At 42.5% G+C, this 14,963-nt stretch overlaps 2 protein-coding genes across 6 annotated transcripts in view; both read left to right on the top strand.

Moving 5' to 3' along the window:
* The window catches only part of MAB21L3 (mab-21 like 3), a 63,127-nt gene extending 59,569 nt beyond the window's left edge, over positions 1–3,558 (top strand). For all 5 annotated transcript variants that reach the window (XM_070467250.1, XM_070467248.1, XM_020891996.2 and 2 more), the window contains one exon: positions 2,086–3,558. In XM_070467250.1, the coding sequence (XP_070323351.1) occupies positions 2,086–2,319 (234 nt within the window). In that variant the 3' untranslated portion in view covers positions 2,320–3,558. The remainder of the gene's footprint in view (positions 1–2,085) is intronic.
* A 543-nt stretch (positions 3,559–4,101) lies between these two features.
* LOC110146286 (guanine nucleotide-binding protein G(I)/G(S)/G(O) subunit gamma-5) lies at positions 4,102–6,079 on the top strand. Its single transcript, XM_070467251.1, has one exon. It carries the CDS (start codon positions 4,240–4,242, stop codon positions 4,444–4,446), a length of 207 nt encoding a protein of 68 aa, XP_070323352.1. The 5' UTR covers positions 4,102–4,239; the 3' UTR covers positions 4,447–6,079.
* The last annotated feature ends 8,884 nt before the right edge of the window (positions 6,080–14,963 follow it).

Here is a 14,963-nt window from a genome sequence, read left to right as displayed (position 1 = left end):
ATGGACTTGACTGATGGCAATGTGCTATTAAACACCACCCTGGATGATGGTTTGAGTGTGTAGGATCCTTGCCAAGGTTTTAGTCCGGGGAAAGTGGAAGAGACTGGGTTGCAAAACAGCATCAGGAAGGATGTGCTAATCTTGGTCACCTCATAGAAGGTTGTTACATCCTTCCCAAAGAGGCTTCCCTCACCAACAATGTTTTTTTAATTGGGTTTTTTAACGTGTTTTTTTTTTTAATGGTTTTTTTTTTTTTTTTGGTCTTGCCTCACATCATGTAGAATGTTAATTCCCTGACCAGGGGTCAAACACATGCCCCCTGCATTGGAAGCATGGAACCTTAACCAATGGACCACTAGAGAAGTCCCTCCCCCATAGCAATTTCAATTGAAGAAAGAACTTATCTTTCATTGGCTTATTTATGTTTAAACCTGCTCAAAGGCACAGAGGCTTGCTTATAATAGGTTTAAGTGCTTCTGTTTGCATAGGGAGATAAAAGCTTAACTACAAGAGGAGTTAAAACATGTTTTTGTATCTAGGTTATCTTGACTAGCATGAAATTATCTCCAACTCATTTACTCAAAACAATGTCCTCTAAATCAAAACACACTCAGGATCTTGCTGTGAACCTAAAACAGCTCTTTTACTTTTTAGTAAAGACTATATTTTAAAAATACTCAGTATCTAAACCCAAACATTAATTCATTATTTCACTCAGTCAAAAAATGTTTACTAACTACCTCTCATGGGCCAGTCCCTCTGCTGAATGCTAGTAATGTCAGTGTGAATACAAATAGGTCTTGTTCTCTACTCACATGGAGTTTGACATCCACTTGTTGTTTAGTCACTAGTCATGTCCTACACTTTGTGACCCCATAGACTGTAGCCCACCAGGCTCCTCTGTCCATGAGATTTTCCAGGCCAGAATACTGGAGTGGGTTGCCATTTCCTTCTCCAGGGGCTCTTTCCCACCCTGGGATCGAGCCCACAGTCTCCTGCATCTCCTGTATTGGCAGGTGGGTTCTTTACCACTGAGCCGCCTGGGAAGCCCTTGCCATCTAGTAATACACATAAACACACAGGAAAACGACCATGACTGTCATTACTGCTGCTGAAATGATGAGAATGTGGTGAATAAATGAAAAGAATGTGACGAAGAGAGTGTCACAGGGAAGTCTAAGCTGAAGAATGAGTTTCCTGGACAAGTCGGGAAGGAAGAATGCTCCATACAGAAGTGGGTTGTGCAAGGCCCTGTGGTAGAGAGAGCGTGAAATGAGGCCAGCGTGGATAGAAGGAGAGAGAGAGGGAGAACAGAGGGTGAGACTGGAAAAGAAAGCGGGGACCACGCCTTGTCAACCAAACCATGCTAACAATTGTATCTTTTAATTAACAAGCGATGGGAAGACTTTGAAGTATTTTAGACAAGAAGAAACATAGATTGATATTCCAAAAAGATCACGTTGGATACAATATGGATGGCAATAGATAGGATGGTGACTAGAAGAGGTGCAGGCTGTGTCAGAGGATGATAATATCAGTGATGAAGGTAAGTGGGTGGATTGAGAAATACATAGGCAGGAGGATTGGCAGGACTCGATAGGAGGTGGTAAGGGAGGGGCTTGGCTCCTAGGTTTCTATCTTGCATAACAGACTGAATAAACAACCCTGGAAGTACACCAGGTACATGAGGGAGGCCCAGGAGTTCAGTTTGGACCTGTTGTTGTTTTTGTTCAGTTGCTAAGTCATATCCAACTCTTCGTGACCCTATGGACTGCAGGCTCCTCTGTCTTCCACTATCTCCTAGAGTTTGCTCAAATTCATGTCCATTGAGTTGGTGATACCATCTAACCATCTCATCCTCATATGGACTGAGATAACTTTCAGATGGCCAAGTGACAACAGGTAAGGAAGTCAGAGGAGAAAGTACCAAAGAGGCAGGGAGACCAGGAGGAGGAGGCTAGGGATCCTGAATCCACTGTTAGAACCCTGGGGCTCCTGTCTCCTCCTCCTGAGTTCACGTGGCTCCTGAAGACACCCTCCTCAGTGGCCCAGGACGATGTCAGACACCACCTCTTGCTTCCGCAGACGGTGCTCTTCTGGACTTGTGAGAAGTACCCCAATCCCAAGGACTGGCAGGTCTTCAGCAGGGGGTTCCTGCGCCTGGTGAGGAAGCTGCACAAGTGCGTGAGTCAGCATTTCCTCAAGCATTACTTCGTGCGGAAGAGCAACCTCCTGCAGTATGCCAGTTCACGCGAGCTGGACGCCCTGGCCCAGACATTGGCCTTCTTCCTGAAAGACCCCCAGATCAGCCTGCCCTGATGCTGCCTGGCCTGGAACATTCTTGGACACTTCATTCAAGTTTGACCTCACTCTCCGTGGATCGTTCCTCAGTCAAATGCCAGGATCCTGTCTGGGAGAGAAGCCACAGATGGCAGTGGAAATTACATTGACCCAGCAGCATTTCAGTGGGGAAACTTCTGCCTCATGATGACTGGTCCATGCTCCCCGCAACCAAGCAAGCCTTTCTGCCCCACTAGCTACCTCTTCTGGGGACGGCTTTCATCGGGCTTCCCTGAGCCATAGATTCTGAACTGATGATGGTTCTGAATTTATTTTCCCTGACTCAGGCTCTGATTGTCAGATGGGGAGGATATAGATGAGAACCCCCGAAAGGCCAGGCATCATCCTGGAGTGGTTCTCTAGCCCACTGAGCACAGGCTTGTGATTTTCCATTTGTTAAATGGGACTATCTCTCTGCCTCCCCCAGGGCAGGGCTGTGAGCCTACAGGACTGTGCTGCTGCCCTTTCAAGGGGAAGGCGCTGGATCAACACGTTTTATTGTTGCTTTAGTGGCTGGGGTTTGCATTCAGGATCAGTAGCAACACAACTGGTTGAATGATTACATCTGATGGGTGGTTAGCATGCCTGTGTTGCCCCTGTGCCCTCCAGTTCTCCTCATGCTGGCTGGGGCTTGTGGGTCTGCCTGGTCCCCTGGTGGTCTCTAAGAAAGGGGTGTGGCTTTGATGAGTAATGGAGTCAAAGGTGAAAGTGCAGTGACCCCAGTGCCAGCTTCCCACGCTGTGGTCAGGGGTGGGACTTCTCCTTATGGAAGGAACTCAGTACTGTGATCTGCAGGGAATGACTTCAGTGTCATTCCCCTCTCAGTTCCTTCCTTTGCTCACTTGGTTTATTTACTTGTTCACTGATAAATATATGTTCATTAGGTAGTGGGGATGCAGTGAAGCAAGATAGATGAGGACTCACCTGATGCAGATGACACCTAATGGTAGAGACAGGAAATGAACACCTGATAAATAAATGTGATTATTACAGATGGTTGCAAATACCCCAAAAGAAAGAAACAGAATACTGAAATAGAGCCACAGAGAGATCCTTGAAGGATGAAATTGCGAACAGCTGAAAGGGAAGAAAAGGGGGCCAAGGGCAGACTTGGAGGGGCTGGCACGAGTCAGATCACTTGGCCTTGTAAAGCTGGTAAGGAATTTGTATTTTACTTTAAAATCAGAGGTGTGACATTTGACCTCTCCAGAAGCAAAAGGTATTATGACTTGATTTGCATTTTGAATGTTCATTCTAGAAACTGTATCAAGGGAGTCTGGGGACCCACACTAGGATGGGGCCCTGAAGATCCTTGAGCCCACGTATTTGAATTTCACTGAGATCATCAAAGCCTTCCCTGGTGGCTCAGATGGTAAAGCATCTGCCCACAATGCGGGAGACCTGGGTTCAATCCCTGGGTTGGGAAGATCCCCTGGAGAAGGAAATGGCAATCCACTCCAGTACTCTTGAGTTCATCAAGGCCACACATCCTGTGAAACACACAGACAAGGAATTCTAGGAGTTCTTGGGGGATTCACAGTTTCTTCTGGAACTCATTTATGCTTCTCAATTCAAGGGAAGCCCTTATTACTTAGAACATTTCCCCCAGATATATAATTTCTAAAAGCATAAATGACTGATTTTTTTTTAAAAGAAAAGTCGTGTTTGAAAATGATACAATTATTTTTACAAAAGTGCTGTAAGCAAGTAGTGGGGTCCTTGCACTGTCACATTGGAAATCATGGTTTTAAAATACTGAACAAGTGGAGCCGCTGGGTAAAGGACCGGAAACTTAAGAGACAAAGTTCCGAGTCTCACCCCCAGCCCCGCCGACTGGCCCAGCGGACCCACCGCAGACCTGCCGACGGCCCGCGGATCTGCTATCCTTTCGAGTGCGCCATGTCTGGTTCATCCAGCGTCGCGGCTATGAAAAAAGTGGTTCAACAGCTCCGGCTGGAGGCCGGGCTCAATCGGGTGAAGGTTTCCCAGGCAGCTGCAGATTTGAAACAGTTCTGTCTGCAGAATGCTCAACATGACCCTCTGCTGACTGGAGTATCTTCAAGTACAAATCCCTTCAGGCCCCAGAAAGTCTGTTCCTTTTTGTAGTAAGATGAATCTTGACAAGGTTTTCCAAACCACTTTTCATAAACCAGTGAATATTCAAAGGAAAGCTAAATTTGAAGCCTGTACAAAAGCCTCTCTGTAACGTGCCATACTACCCAAACTTCTACTTTTGTCAGTCCTTAATGTCTACCTCTATGAATATTCTTAATTTTCTGTTTCACAAGGGTAATTATTTTATATACACTGATGGCAGCATACAATAAAATACTTAGTATAAAAAAAAAAAAAAATACTGAACAAGCATACCATTAGTTTATAGTTTTGAAAAACATGAAATTACGAGCAAACCAATATTTTATTGGTTATTCTGCATTTGAATTCTCATATTCTTGAGAAACATCATTTTTGAGAAGGTGGCAGATAAATTTTTTTAATGATGGAAACAGCTGATGCAAGTTTTAAAACAGTCACAGAATTCCAAAAAGTGAAAATTGATTGTACCATTGAACTGAAGTGTATGTATGTGTATGGAAAGGAATGGGACTGACATACTCCACAGCGTGATTCCAGTAGATTCTTCCCACCTTTCCCTACAGTTTTGTGGTTTGTTTTTTTTTTTTTTTTTTGAAAAAAGTACAGCTATGTGCACATTCCAGGTGTTCCTACTACTGGCCAGCAGAGAGCAGTGGGGGACTGCATATCAAAAGAGCCAGGTTCCCACCCATACAGCGCAGAGCCCAGCAGGTGTCGGCCCTCTCGACCCATAATTTAAACTGGCCTCTGCAAAAAGGGAACCGAGGGGAGAGGACTTCAGCTGATGCTGAATTGTTCCTTTCCTGCCATTTTAGCCAAAAAAATGACCGTCTTTCTGGTTAAAGTTCAAATTTAGAAACAGAGTCTATGAAAGGATCTATTTCATTTATCTATTTCATCTATTTCATTTCCTGGGATAGATTACACAGCTCTGAGAAATCTCATAATATTACTCTTTTATTTCAGGTCAGTTTTGTGTTTTTTTTTAATTCTCCCGAAGCCCTTTTTCATTCACCTCCACTCTTCAGGTGTCCCCCAACTATTTTTTTAGTGGAATGGTTGGCATTCAGAGATTGCAGTTGATCTGCTGGCATTCATATCCCACTTCTGAAACTAACTGCATGCCCTTGGCAAGCTGTTCAACCTCTCTAAATCTCCATTACTTTGTAGGCATTGTTATGGGCTGGATTGTGTCCCCCCCAAATTTCATGTGTTGAAGCCCTAACCCCCAATACCTCAGAATGCAACTGTATTTAGAACTAGGGGCTTCAGAGCTAGGGGCTATTAGGGTGGGGTCCTAATTCAATAAGACTGATGTTCTTGGAAAAAGAAGAGACACAGTGGACGGGGTTGCAAACAAATGACCACCTGAAAATTGTGGAGCAGCCTCAGGAGAAACCAGCAATGCTGGCACCTGGATCTTGGACTTGTAGCCTCCAGATTGTGAGAAAACAATTTTCTGTCATTTAAGTTATGCTGTTTAAGTCAATGGTATCTTGTTATGGTGACCCTGGGAAACTAAATATATCATAAGAGAACATATACCTCACCACTTTGAGGGGGGGATAAAGAGAACAATGGATATAAAAAGCTATTTGTCTAAAACTGGCATGTAACCCTTGAATAAACGTTTAGCATTTTAGATGCCTATTGTCCACCTCTGCCATTCCTGATAACTACTGCCACCCCATAGATAAATCCTTCATTAAGAAATTAAAAATCATCACAAGGAAAACATACCCGTAATACTCCATATGTTCCATAAGCCCACCTTTTCCTTTTGTCACTCTTGCTGCAGTGTAGGAAGAGATCTTTCTCCTGCTCTCTCCATGTGTGATGGGCTGAAGCCTCCTGGCATCTTGGGGCCATCTTCCCACGTCTTTCCTGGAGCATCCTCTGCACCCTCCCCCAATCATCACCTGCATCTCTTCTCCCCTTTCTCTCTCCAGCTTCCTCAATTATACATGTCTCCATTTCCTCACTTCTTCATACTTTTTTCATTGTGAAAAGTATCATACATGTGAAGGTCTAAACTGTTTGAAGAATTATAGTAAAACAAATACCAATATACTCAATATCTAGGTAAGAAAACAAAACATTTTGCCAATTCTTTAGAATTCTCCTGGGTTCCTCTTCTGTTCCTCAGGCCCCTCTCTCCTTGACATAGGTCTCATGCTCCCAAATTTTGCATTCATCATTCTGTTGCTTTTCTTTAGTTTTACCATATTTCATTGAACCTAAGTCCTCACCAATTGTGAGATGCATCATTATTTCATGTCTAAGAAAGGGAAATTACTCCTAAGGGTAATTACAAAACACCATAAATTATAAGATGCATCCTAATTTTAGAGAGGTTAAAATATGAAAAAGTATATTTTAGAATCAACAAAATGTGACCTGTGTACATCCCAATTGTCTTTTTAGTTTTTTAAGCTTTATGTAAATGGAACCATCCTGAATGAAGTCTTCTGTGATTTGCATCAATGTCCACAGTATGCCTTTGAAACTTCCATGTGGATGCGTGTGGCATGGTTGTTCCTTGTAGCTGTTGTATCATATTCCACTGTGAGATTATGCCATTTTACGTATCTATGTCAATTGGGCCTTTGGGTTGTTCCTAGTTTCAGTGATTAGAACTCTTTCTATGTACAGTTTTATACATGTCTTCTGATACTCTCAAGTCTTTTAACCATACATACATTAGAGTGAAATTTCAGGTTCAGGAATAAATTATGTTTCAATTTATGAGGTAATGTCAATATATCTTCTGAAGTGGTAATGCAGATCTAAAGTCTTCATTTTAACGGATGTGAATTTTCAGTGACTCTCTCCATTATAATGGGGCACATTTTGTCTTGCTTAAGAAATCATTCTCACTTTCTTAAGGTCACAGACATATGCTCCTATACTGTTCTCTAAAATTTGATAATTGTACCTTTTACTGGATTTAGGAAGTGCCCTCTATTTTTTTTCTATTTTTTATATTTTAAGCATAAATTATTATTGAAAGTTTGGTAAAACTCCCCTAACATACCATCTGGGCCTTGTGTTTCTGGTTTGTTTTTTTTTTTTTTTTTTTGGTCAGAAGATTTTAAATTATTAATTTCTTTCCTTAAGGGATAAAGGATATTCAGGTTTTCTATGTCTTCCTAAGCAGATATTGTCAATTTGTATTTTATTAGAAACCTACCCATTTTATTTGTTTTCAAATTTACTGGCAAACTTGTTCATAATATTTTATTATTATTTATTTGAATTCTGATGCATCTGTGTACATCTTTCTTGGCAATCTGTTAGAGACTAATCGAAGAATCAGTTGTGAGTGCTTATCCATTATACACTTGTTTTCTGTTTCGTTAATTTCTGCTCATGTCTTTATTTCCTTCTACTTTCCTTGGGTTTATCCTGATGTTCTTTCTATAACTTCTTAAATTAATGCTCAGCTCCCCAGATTTTCTGCTTTTCTAACTATATACATTTTCTGTTCATACCATTTTAGTGAAATTTTACATCTTTTGGTATATTGTATGTTCATCTTCTTTCAGTTCTATTTGCTTACCAACTTCTACCATGGTTTCTACTTTGACTCATGAGGAGCTTAGAATTTTTTAAAAAGTTATATTTTCAAAAATATATTGTGTTCCCTAGTTATGTTTTTGTTACTGATTTCTAACTATATTGCATTATAGTCAGAGGGAAGTCTGAAAGGCCTCAATCCTCTGATACCCTTCAAGTTCAGTTTTTTTAGCCTAGCATCGCTTCATTACTTTGTGTCATACAAAGAAGGGGTATAAGTTTACAGGCGATGTTCAAGAAATGTCACCTAGATCACGTACTGCTCAAATTTTCTGTACATCGCAGACTATCTTTTGGCTGCATTTTCCAACATTTACTGAGAGAGTTGTTTTAAAATCTCCCATTATGAGTTGGGTTTTTCCATATCCCCTTATCATTCTGTCAAACCTTTATTTAATATACTTCGAGATGATATTGTTAGGAACATACAGATTTAGAATTTTTACATCTTCCCAGTTAATCCAAGATTCTGTCATTGGAAAGTGATCTTTTTTAAACTATTGTAAATATCTCACCTAAACATTGATTCTGTCTGATATTAATGTAGGGACATCACTTTATTTTGTTTCCCTGTTGCCTAGTACATAATTTCCCATCCTTTAACTTTTACTCTAGACAACCTACTCCAGTACTCTTGCCTGGAAAATCCCATGGACGGAGGAGCCTGGTGGGCTGCAGTCCATGGGGTCGCACAGAGTTGGACACGACTGAGCGACTTCACTTTCACTTTTCACTTTCATGCATTGGAGAAGGAAATGGCAAACCACTCAGTGTTCTTGCCTGGGGAATCCCAAGGACAGCGGAGCCTGGTGGGCTGCCGTCTATGGGGTTGCACAGAGTCAGACACGACTGAAGCGACCTAGCAGCAGCAGCAGCAGCAGCAGCAACTTTTACTCTATTTGTATCTCTTTTGGTATATTGTATTTTCATCTTCTTTCAGTTCTGTTTACTTATCAATTTCTACCATGATTTCTGCTTTGACTCATGAGGTGCTTAGAATTTTTTTAAAAGTAATATTTTCAAAAATACATTGTGTTCCCTAGTTATGTTTTTGTTACTGGTGTGGTTAATAACTATCTCCTGTAAATGGCTGATTTTCTAAAAAATTCTATCTGACAGTTGAGATCTGTAACTCTAATGCTTAGTCCATTTACATCTTTTCTGTTGAATAATATATGTGGATGTAATTAGCTCTTGTTTCTTTCTTTCTTTCTATTTGACCCATTTCTTGCCCTGCCTCCCACACTACCTTCTTGCCTTTAAAAAATTAATGCTTTTTTCGTTCCTTTCCCCCCTTATCACTTTAAAAGGCTCATACCCTATCTCTGTCCTCTTAATGGTTACCAAATCTATACGTAAAGACTAAACTCTATCGTCAAATGTTGGCCAACGCCTTTCCTCTCCTCTCTTAAGGAGGAATCTGGAAGACTTGGCTCCTTCCAGTCCCCCTTCCCTGGTACCTGCTGCTCTGAGGCAGGATTTTGGTTCTAGCCTGTTTGCCACCGTGCCCCCCTCCACACACATACACACACATGTAAAATGGATATTTTATTATTATTTATAAATATAATATACTTTCATATATTTATATTGTACCACATCTTACTATGTTATAATTTTATAATATCTTTTATAAATAATATAAGTAATAATTATCATTTTATATTCTACTGACATATTTATCATTATCTGTACTTGCTACTCCTTGAATTTCAAACTTCCTATTCCGGATCACTTTCGTTCTGCCTGGATGATATGCTCTGGCATGAGCTATAGTGAGAGTCCACAAGAGTAAGCTTTCTGTTTTTATTTGCTTGAAACAGTCCTTATTTGCCTTCATTCTTGAAAGATAGTTTTTCTGAGTGTTTTGTTGTAGGATCTCACAGTTTTTCTCAGCACATTGAAGATATTTTCCACTCTCTTCTCTGGCATCAGTGTTTCTGTTTACAAGTCAATCACTAGACTATTTGGTGTTACTTTGCTTTTTCTCTCTGGCTGCTTTGAATTTCTTCTCTCCCACTCCTTCCCCCACCCCCTCCGCCTCTTCCTCTTCCTCCTTTTCTCTCTGCCTCTCTCTTCCCTTCTACTGCCCATCTTGCTTTTGGTTTGGGTTTGTTAAACTTCCTGAATCTGAGGAATTATTTCCAGTATTTCTGAAAAATTATCAGCATTTAATACTAAATGCTAGTTGCCTCCTTCCCATCCTCTCTAGATTCCATTTGAAAGGGAAATCCAGTTTAAATGCATAATAGAGTTTATCATTTTACCCTCTAGACTTTCATCTTCTTTTGTAAATTGTGTCTTTTTATCACTCAAACCTGCATTCTCAATAATTTCTTTGAGTCTGTTATCTAGTTAACTAATTCTTTCTTCAGCTGCATCTAATCTAATTTTAACCCATCCACTTAAATTTTTAGTGTTGTAGTTCTCATTTTCAGTTTTCATTTAGGCCTTTTTGGTTATTTCTCAAGCCTGCCTGTTCATTCTTTAAAATCTCTTATTCTTGCTCATGGTTTTAAGCTTCTTTTCTATTCATTTAAATGTACTAAACATAATTGTTTTATATTCTACATCTGAAATTCAAATATCTGAAATCTTTGGTTGTTTGGTTTTTTTTTTTAAACTGATTATCAGACATAGAGCTTATTTCTTTGTGTGTTTTGTACATTTTTAAGGTAAACTGTGTATTTTGTCTTTAAACTTTACCTGTGAAAATTGTTTGAGGTCTGGATTGAAGTTGTTTGGAGTACCCAGGAAGGATTTCTTTTTAATTCTTCCAGTTATCTGAGAGTACTACCAACCCAAGTCCATTTAAATTAAGTTTAAATGCTTGAGATTTTTCAAGGCCAACAGATGGATGAATTCAGACAGAAATATTTGAGGCTAGCTTATGGTTGCAATCCTGGGAGGATTCATTTCCCTCCACCCAGTGCCAAGGTTAAGGCAAGCTCGTTGCCTTCTTCATGGCAAATTTATTTCGTGTTCACCTTTATTCTGAGGATATAGCCTTCTGAGCTCTGGATTTATGCAGGAGAATACTAGTAGACATCCCATCTTGGGCAGGCCCTACACTTGAACAGCTGCCCATGAAAGGTCCAGATCTCTAGGGATCAGCAAACCCTCAGGGTAAAAGTGAGATTCGTTCACTCACCTGCCAGGGTTCCTAGTTCTACTTCATTTTGGGGGTCTATGGATTTATTGCTTTCATCCTATCTCAGGGAGACACTTGTAAAGGTTAACCCAGCATTTGAGCTCCTTCAGTTGAGGGGAGGGGTCATCCAGAACACCTAATCTGCTATGCTGTTGGCCATTTAGCCCAACCCAAGGGAGCTGAAAATTAGAACATCAACCCAAATGTGGCTTCTGCTCGACCCTGCATGACAAATCGAATGCCGCTTCTCAGTTCCCGTCCTGTACAGCCTCTGGGAAACGTTCAGCACAGTCAGCTCTCCTCTGGGTTCCTGTGACGCCCTTGTCTCTCCTCTCCCCCTGCTCCTTCCCACTCTCCTTTCTGACCCCTCCTCGGTCCACCCTTAAATGTTGTCACCCCTCCCTCGAGGGCTCAGTCCTGGGCTGTCTTCTTCTTCAGACTTTTCACATTCAACCTAGGCAACTTGACCACTCCTGTAGCTCCAAATACCATCCATCTCCCCAGGGTGTCCAAGTGCATCGCTCCGGCCAAGCCTTCCTTGTGAACTGCAGAGAACTCCTACAGACCACCTCCACCTGATGTTTCACAGGCCGTTCCAACCCAACAAGTGTTGCCATTACCCCCAAAGGTGAGCACCTGGGCTAGGCTCAGGAAGAATCACATCGTTCTTATAGAAAATTCCTCAAGTGGATACTCTATTCTTCTATGTCAGTCCTCAGCACTCAATCTTCCAGTCACTTCCCGTCTCACTCACACAAAAATCCAAAGGCCCTGGATAGCCTGGAGCCCCTGCCTCCCTGAATCTATCTCCTCCTCCTTTTCCCTTTTCTAACATTCATCTCCAGCCATACAGCTGCCTTCCTTGTTCTTCCTGGAACACTCTAATCGTGACTTCACCTCAGGACTTTTGTCCTTGCTGTTTCCTCTGCCTGAAGACCTTCCCTAATTTCTTTACATCAAATAGTATCACTGGTCTCCATCTCCTCTTCACTCCAGTCTTGACATGTTCTACCCTCCTTCTCTGCTTTATTTCAATGGGTACTACCATATCTATCTATCTTCCACCAGATTGAAAGCTCCATAAGGAAGGAACTTTTGATCTGCATTCTTAAGGTTGTTATCTTTACAACCCTGGGCACATAGTAAGTGCCCAATAAATACTGTTGAATGAAAATGCAAAACTTAAAAAAAAAATTAACCACTCAGTTGTTTCTTGGACTTTGACATGCATTTGGATGTGCTTCTTGCCTTAAAAGCCATAGAATCACAGAATATTCTAGCTCATAGAGAAAGTAGAGGTCTTCACATTTCCAGGAGAGGAAACTGAGTTTCATACAGGTTGAATGACTGTTTTGGCTCAAATCACAAACTTTGAGGTGGTTTGTAATTGAAAGTCTAAAGTGCTTTTCCTTTCAGGAGCCCTTGAGAGTTCTCAAGAGCAAACCAAAGAAATACAGGAAATGAAGTCTAAGTCAGACTGTGGCCAGTCACACTTGCTGATTCTTCCTCATCTTTGCACTCTGCTCTGGTTCACTCCCCTCACCCTCCACCCTGATTCCCCTTTCCCGGTTGTCAAAACATTAGCAATGGGTGGGACCCCTTGTGGGACCTCAGACTTGCTTTTGTTCTCTATCTCTCTCTCGCCCTCCAAAGAATTAGAATCTTATCCTCTGCCTGAAGATCTTCCCTAACTTCTTTACATAAAATAGTATCATTGGTCTCTATCTCCTCTTCACCCCAGTCTTGACATGTTCTATCTTCTTATCACTTCTTTTCTCTGAATTAAAAATATACTAGTGGGTCTAAAAAAACATGAGAATGTGGAAGAATTAAGAAAAATAACCCTAATGATCATAGAGAGATCCTGGGGATGGAGGGGGCATCCCCTTCATTTTACAGTTGAGAAGACAGAGGCCAAAAGAGAGGAAAAGTTATTTGCTCAAATTTATTCTGTCCCAAACGGAATTCTCAAGTTCCCCTCTCAACCCTACCCTCACCTCAGTAAGTAGAATCATTATTTGACTATTTGCTTCAGCCAGAAATCCAGGAGTCACCCTTGGAGCCTCTTTCAATCACCCAATACCTTCAATCCGCCGGCAGATCCTTTGCAGTCTACTTCCTAAATGTAGTTCAAGTATGACTCCCACACACCCCCCGAAACTTCCTAAATGTAGTTCAAGTATGACTCCCACACACCCCCCGAAGCTGCCCCACCCTTGGGCTGGTTCATCCTTCTCTCCTTTCTAAACTCTGCAAAGATTTCTTAACTTGTCCCTTCCATCCGCTCTTGCCACACCACCCTATCCCACCAGAGTCTCCTCCACGCAAGAGCCACAATGGTCTTTTTCATGTGCCCTTCAAACCATGAGCTTCCCCTGCTCTAATCCTCCCAACAGCTTCCTTTCACTCTTAGAAAAAACTTGAAACTCCCGTCCACAGCTCACAAGGCCCACATGATCTGCCTCTCGTCTCTGCCCTTGGCCACTACTGCTCTCCTCCACTCTGCCAGGGACAGGACACCGGTTCTCTCGTCTTGTTTCAGACACACCAAGTTCCTTCCTGCCCCAGGGCCTTTATACCTGTTCGCCCCTCTGCTCAGAAATCCCTTGCCTACCTGTGGTTGCCACCCACTCCTCCCTTCCAGTCTACCCTGCTTCACTCTCCCATAGGGGGTTGCCTGGTCCCCTCTTAGAGTATAAACTCTGCCCCAACACAGAGGTGGTCCCCCACTGCTGTATCTCCTGCACCCAGAACAACGCTGGTGCATAGCAAGTACTCAATGCATACTGGTTAAATGAATGAAGGGATGAATTGATTTTGCTCCATGATAGGCAACCCACTCCAGTATTCTTGCCTGGAGAATCCTGTGGACAGGGGAGCCTGGTGGGCTGCCATCCACGGGGTCACACAGAGTTGGACATGACTGAAGCGACTTAGTCCATGCATGCATTGGAGAAGGAAATGGCAACCCACTCCAGTATTCTTGCCTGGAGAATCCCAGGGACAGAGGAGCCTAGTGGGCTGCCGTCCATGGGGTCGCACAGAGTTGGACACGACTGAAGTGACTTAGCAGCAGCAGCAGCAGTCATCTACTTCCTGGCAAGGTCTGGACTTGAACTCAATTCTTCTCACTCTCCAGTCAGGCTCTTTCCCCCACAAAGTAACATTTTGAGGGGTTGAAGAATCACATAGATAGCTTTAGAGAAAGAGAAATTACCTCTGGCTGCAAAAGCCTTTTTTTTTTTTTTTTTCCGGGAAGGGCCTGGCTCCCGTCTCACTGCGGAGCACAGCAGTGGAGCAGCAAATCCAGGATGCTCGCTCATGCTGCAGCGGGGCGGGCCCACAGGTCAGGGCAGCTCAGCCTCCCACCACCGCCAGTGGGGATCCGGGTGTGTGTTCACTGCAGACGCTACTCCTCAGTCGGCGTCAACAAATGCATTCAACACATGCATTTTGTGAACTGTAAGCCACACATACACACATACACTTTGTGTTTAAACAAAGCATGTCAGAAAGGCCCTCACCCTCCCTTCCTGCCAAGCGTGGGGACGAACAGTAGTGGGCTTGGCAGAAAGTCTCCGAGTCTAGGTCATTCATTTCCGCTCATTCAACCAGCTTATTTTTGGCTGTGCGACTTTCTTTTGTGAACTTCTATCTTCTGTACTTGGACCTTGTAATCGATGACTGCGCTGTCAGGACCCACCCTTGAACACGGGTGCAAAAGACCAGTGAGAGGGCTCCTGTGAGAGAGAATGTGGTTGTACATGAACAAAAACGCCTGGACAGCCTCGGGCGGAAC

This window comes from Odocoileus virginianus, chromosome 5 (assembly GCF_023699985.2).
Source record: "Odocoileus virginianus isolate 20LAN1187 ecotype Illinois chromosome 5, Ovbor_1.2, whole genome shotgun sequence".
NCBI lineage: Eukaryota > Metazoa > Chordata > Mammalia > Artiodactyla > Cervidae > Odocoileus > Odocoileus virginianus.
This window is presented reverse-complemented; position numbering and strand designations above follow the sequence as displayed.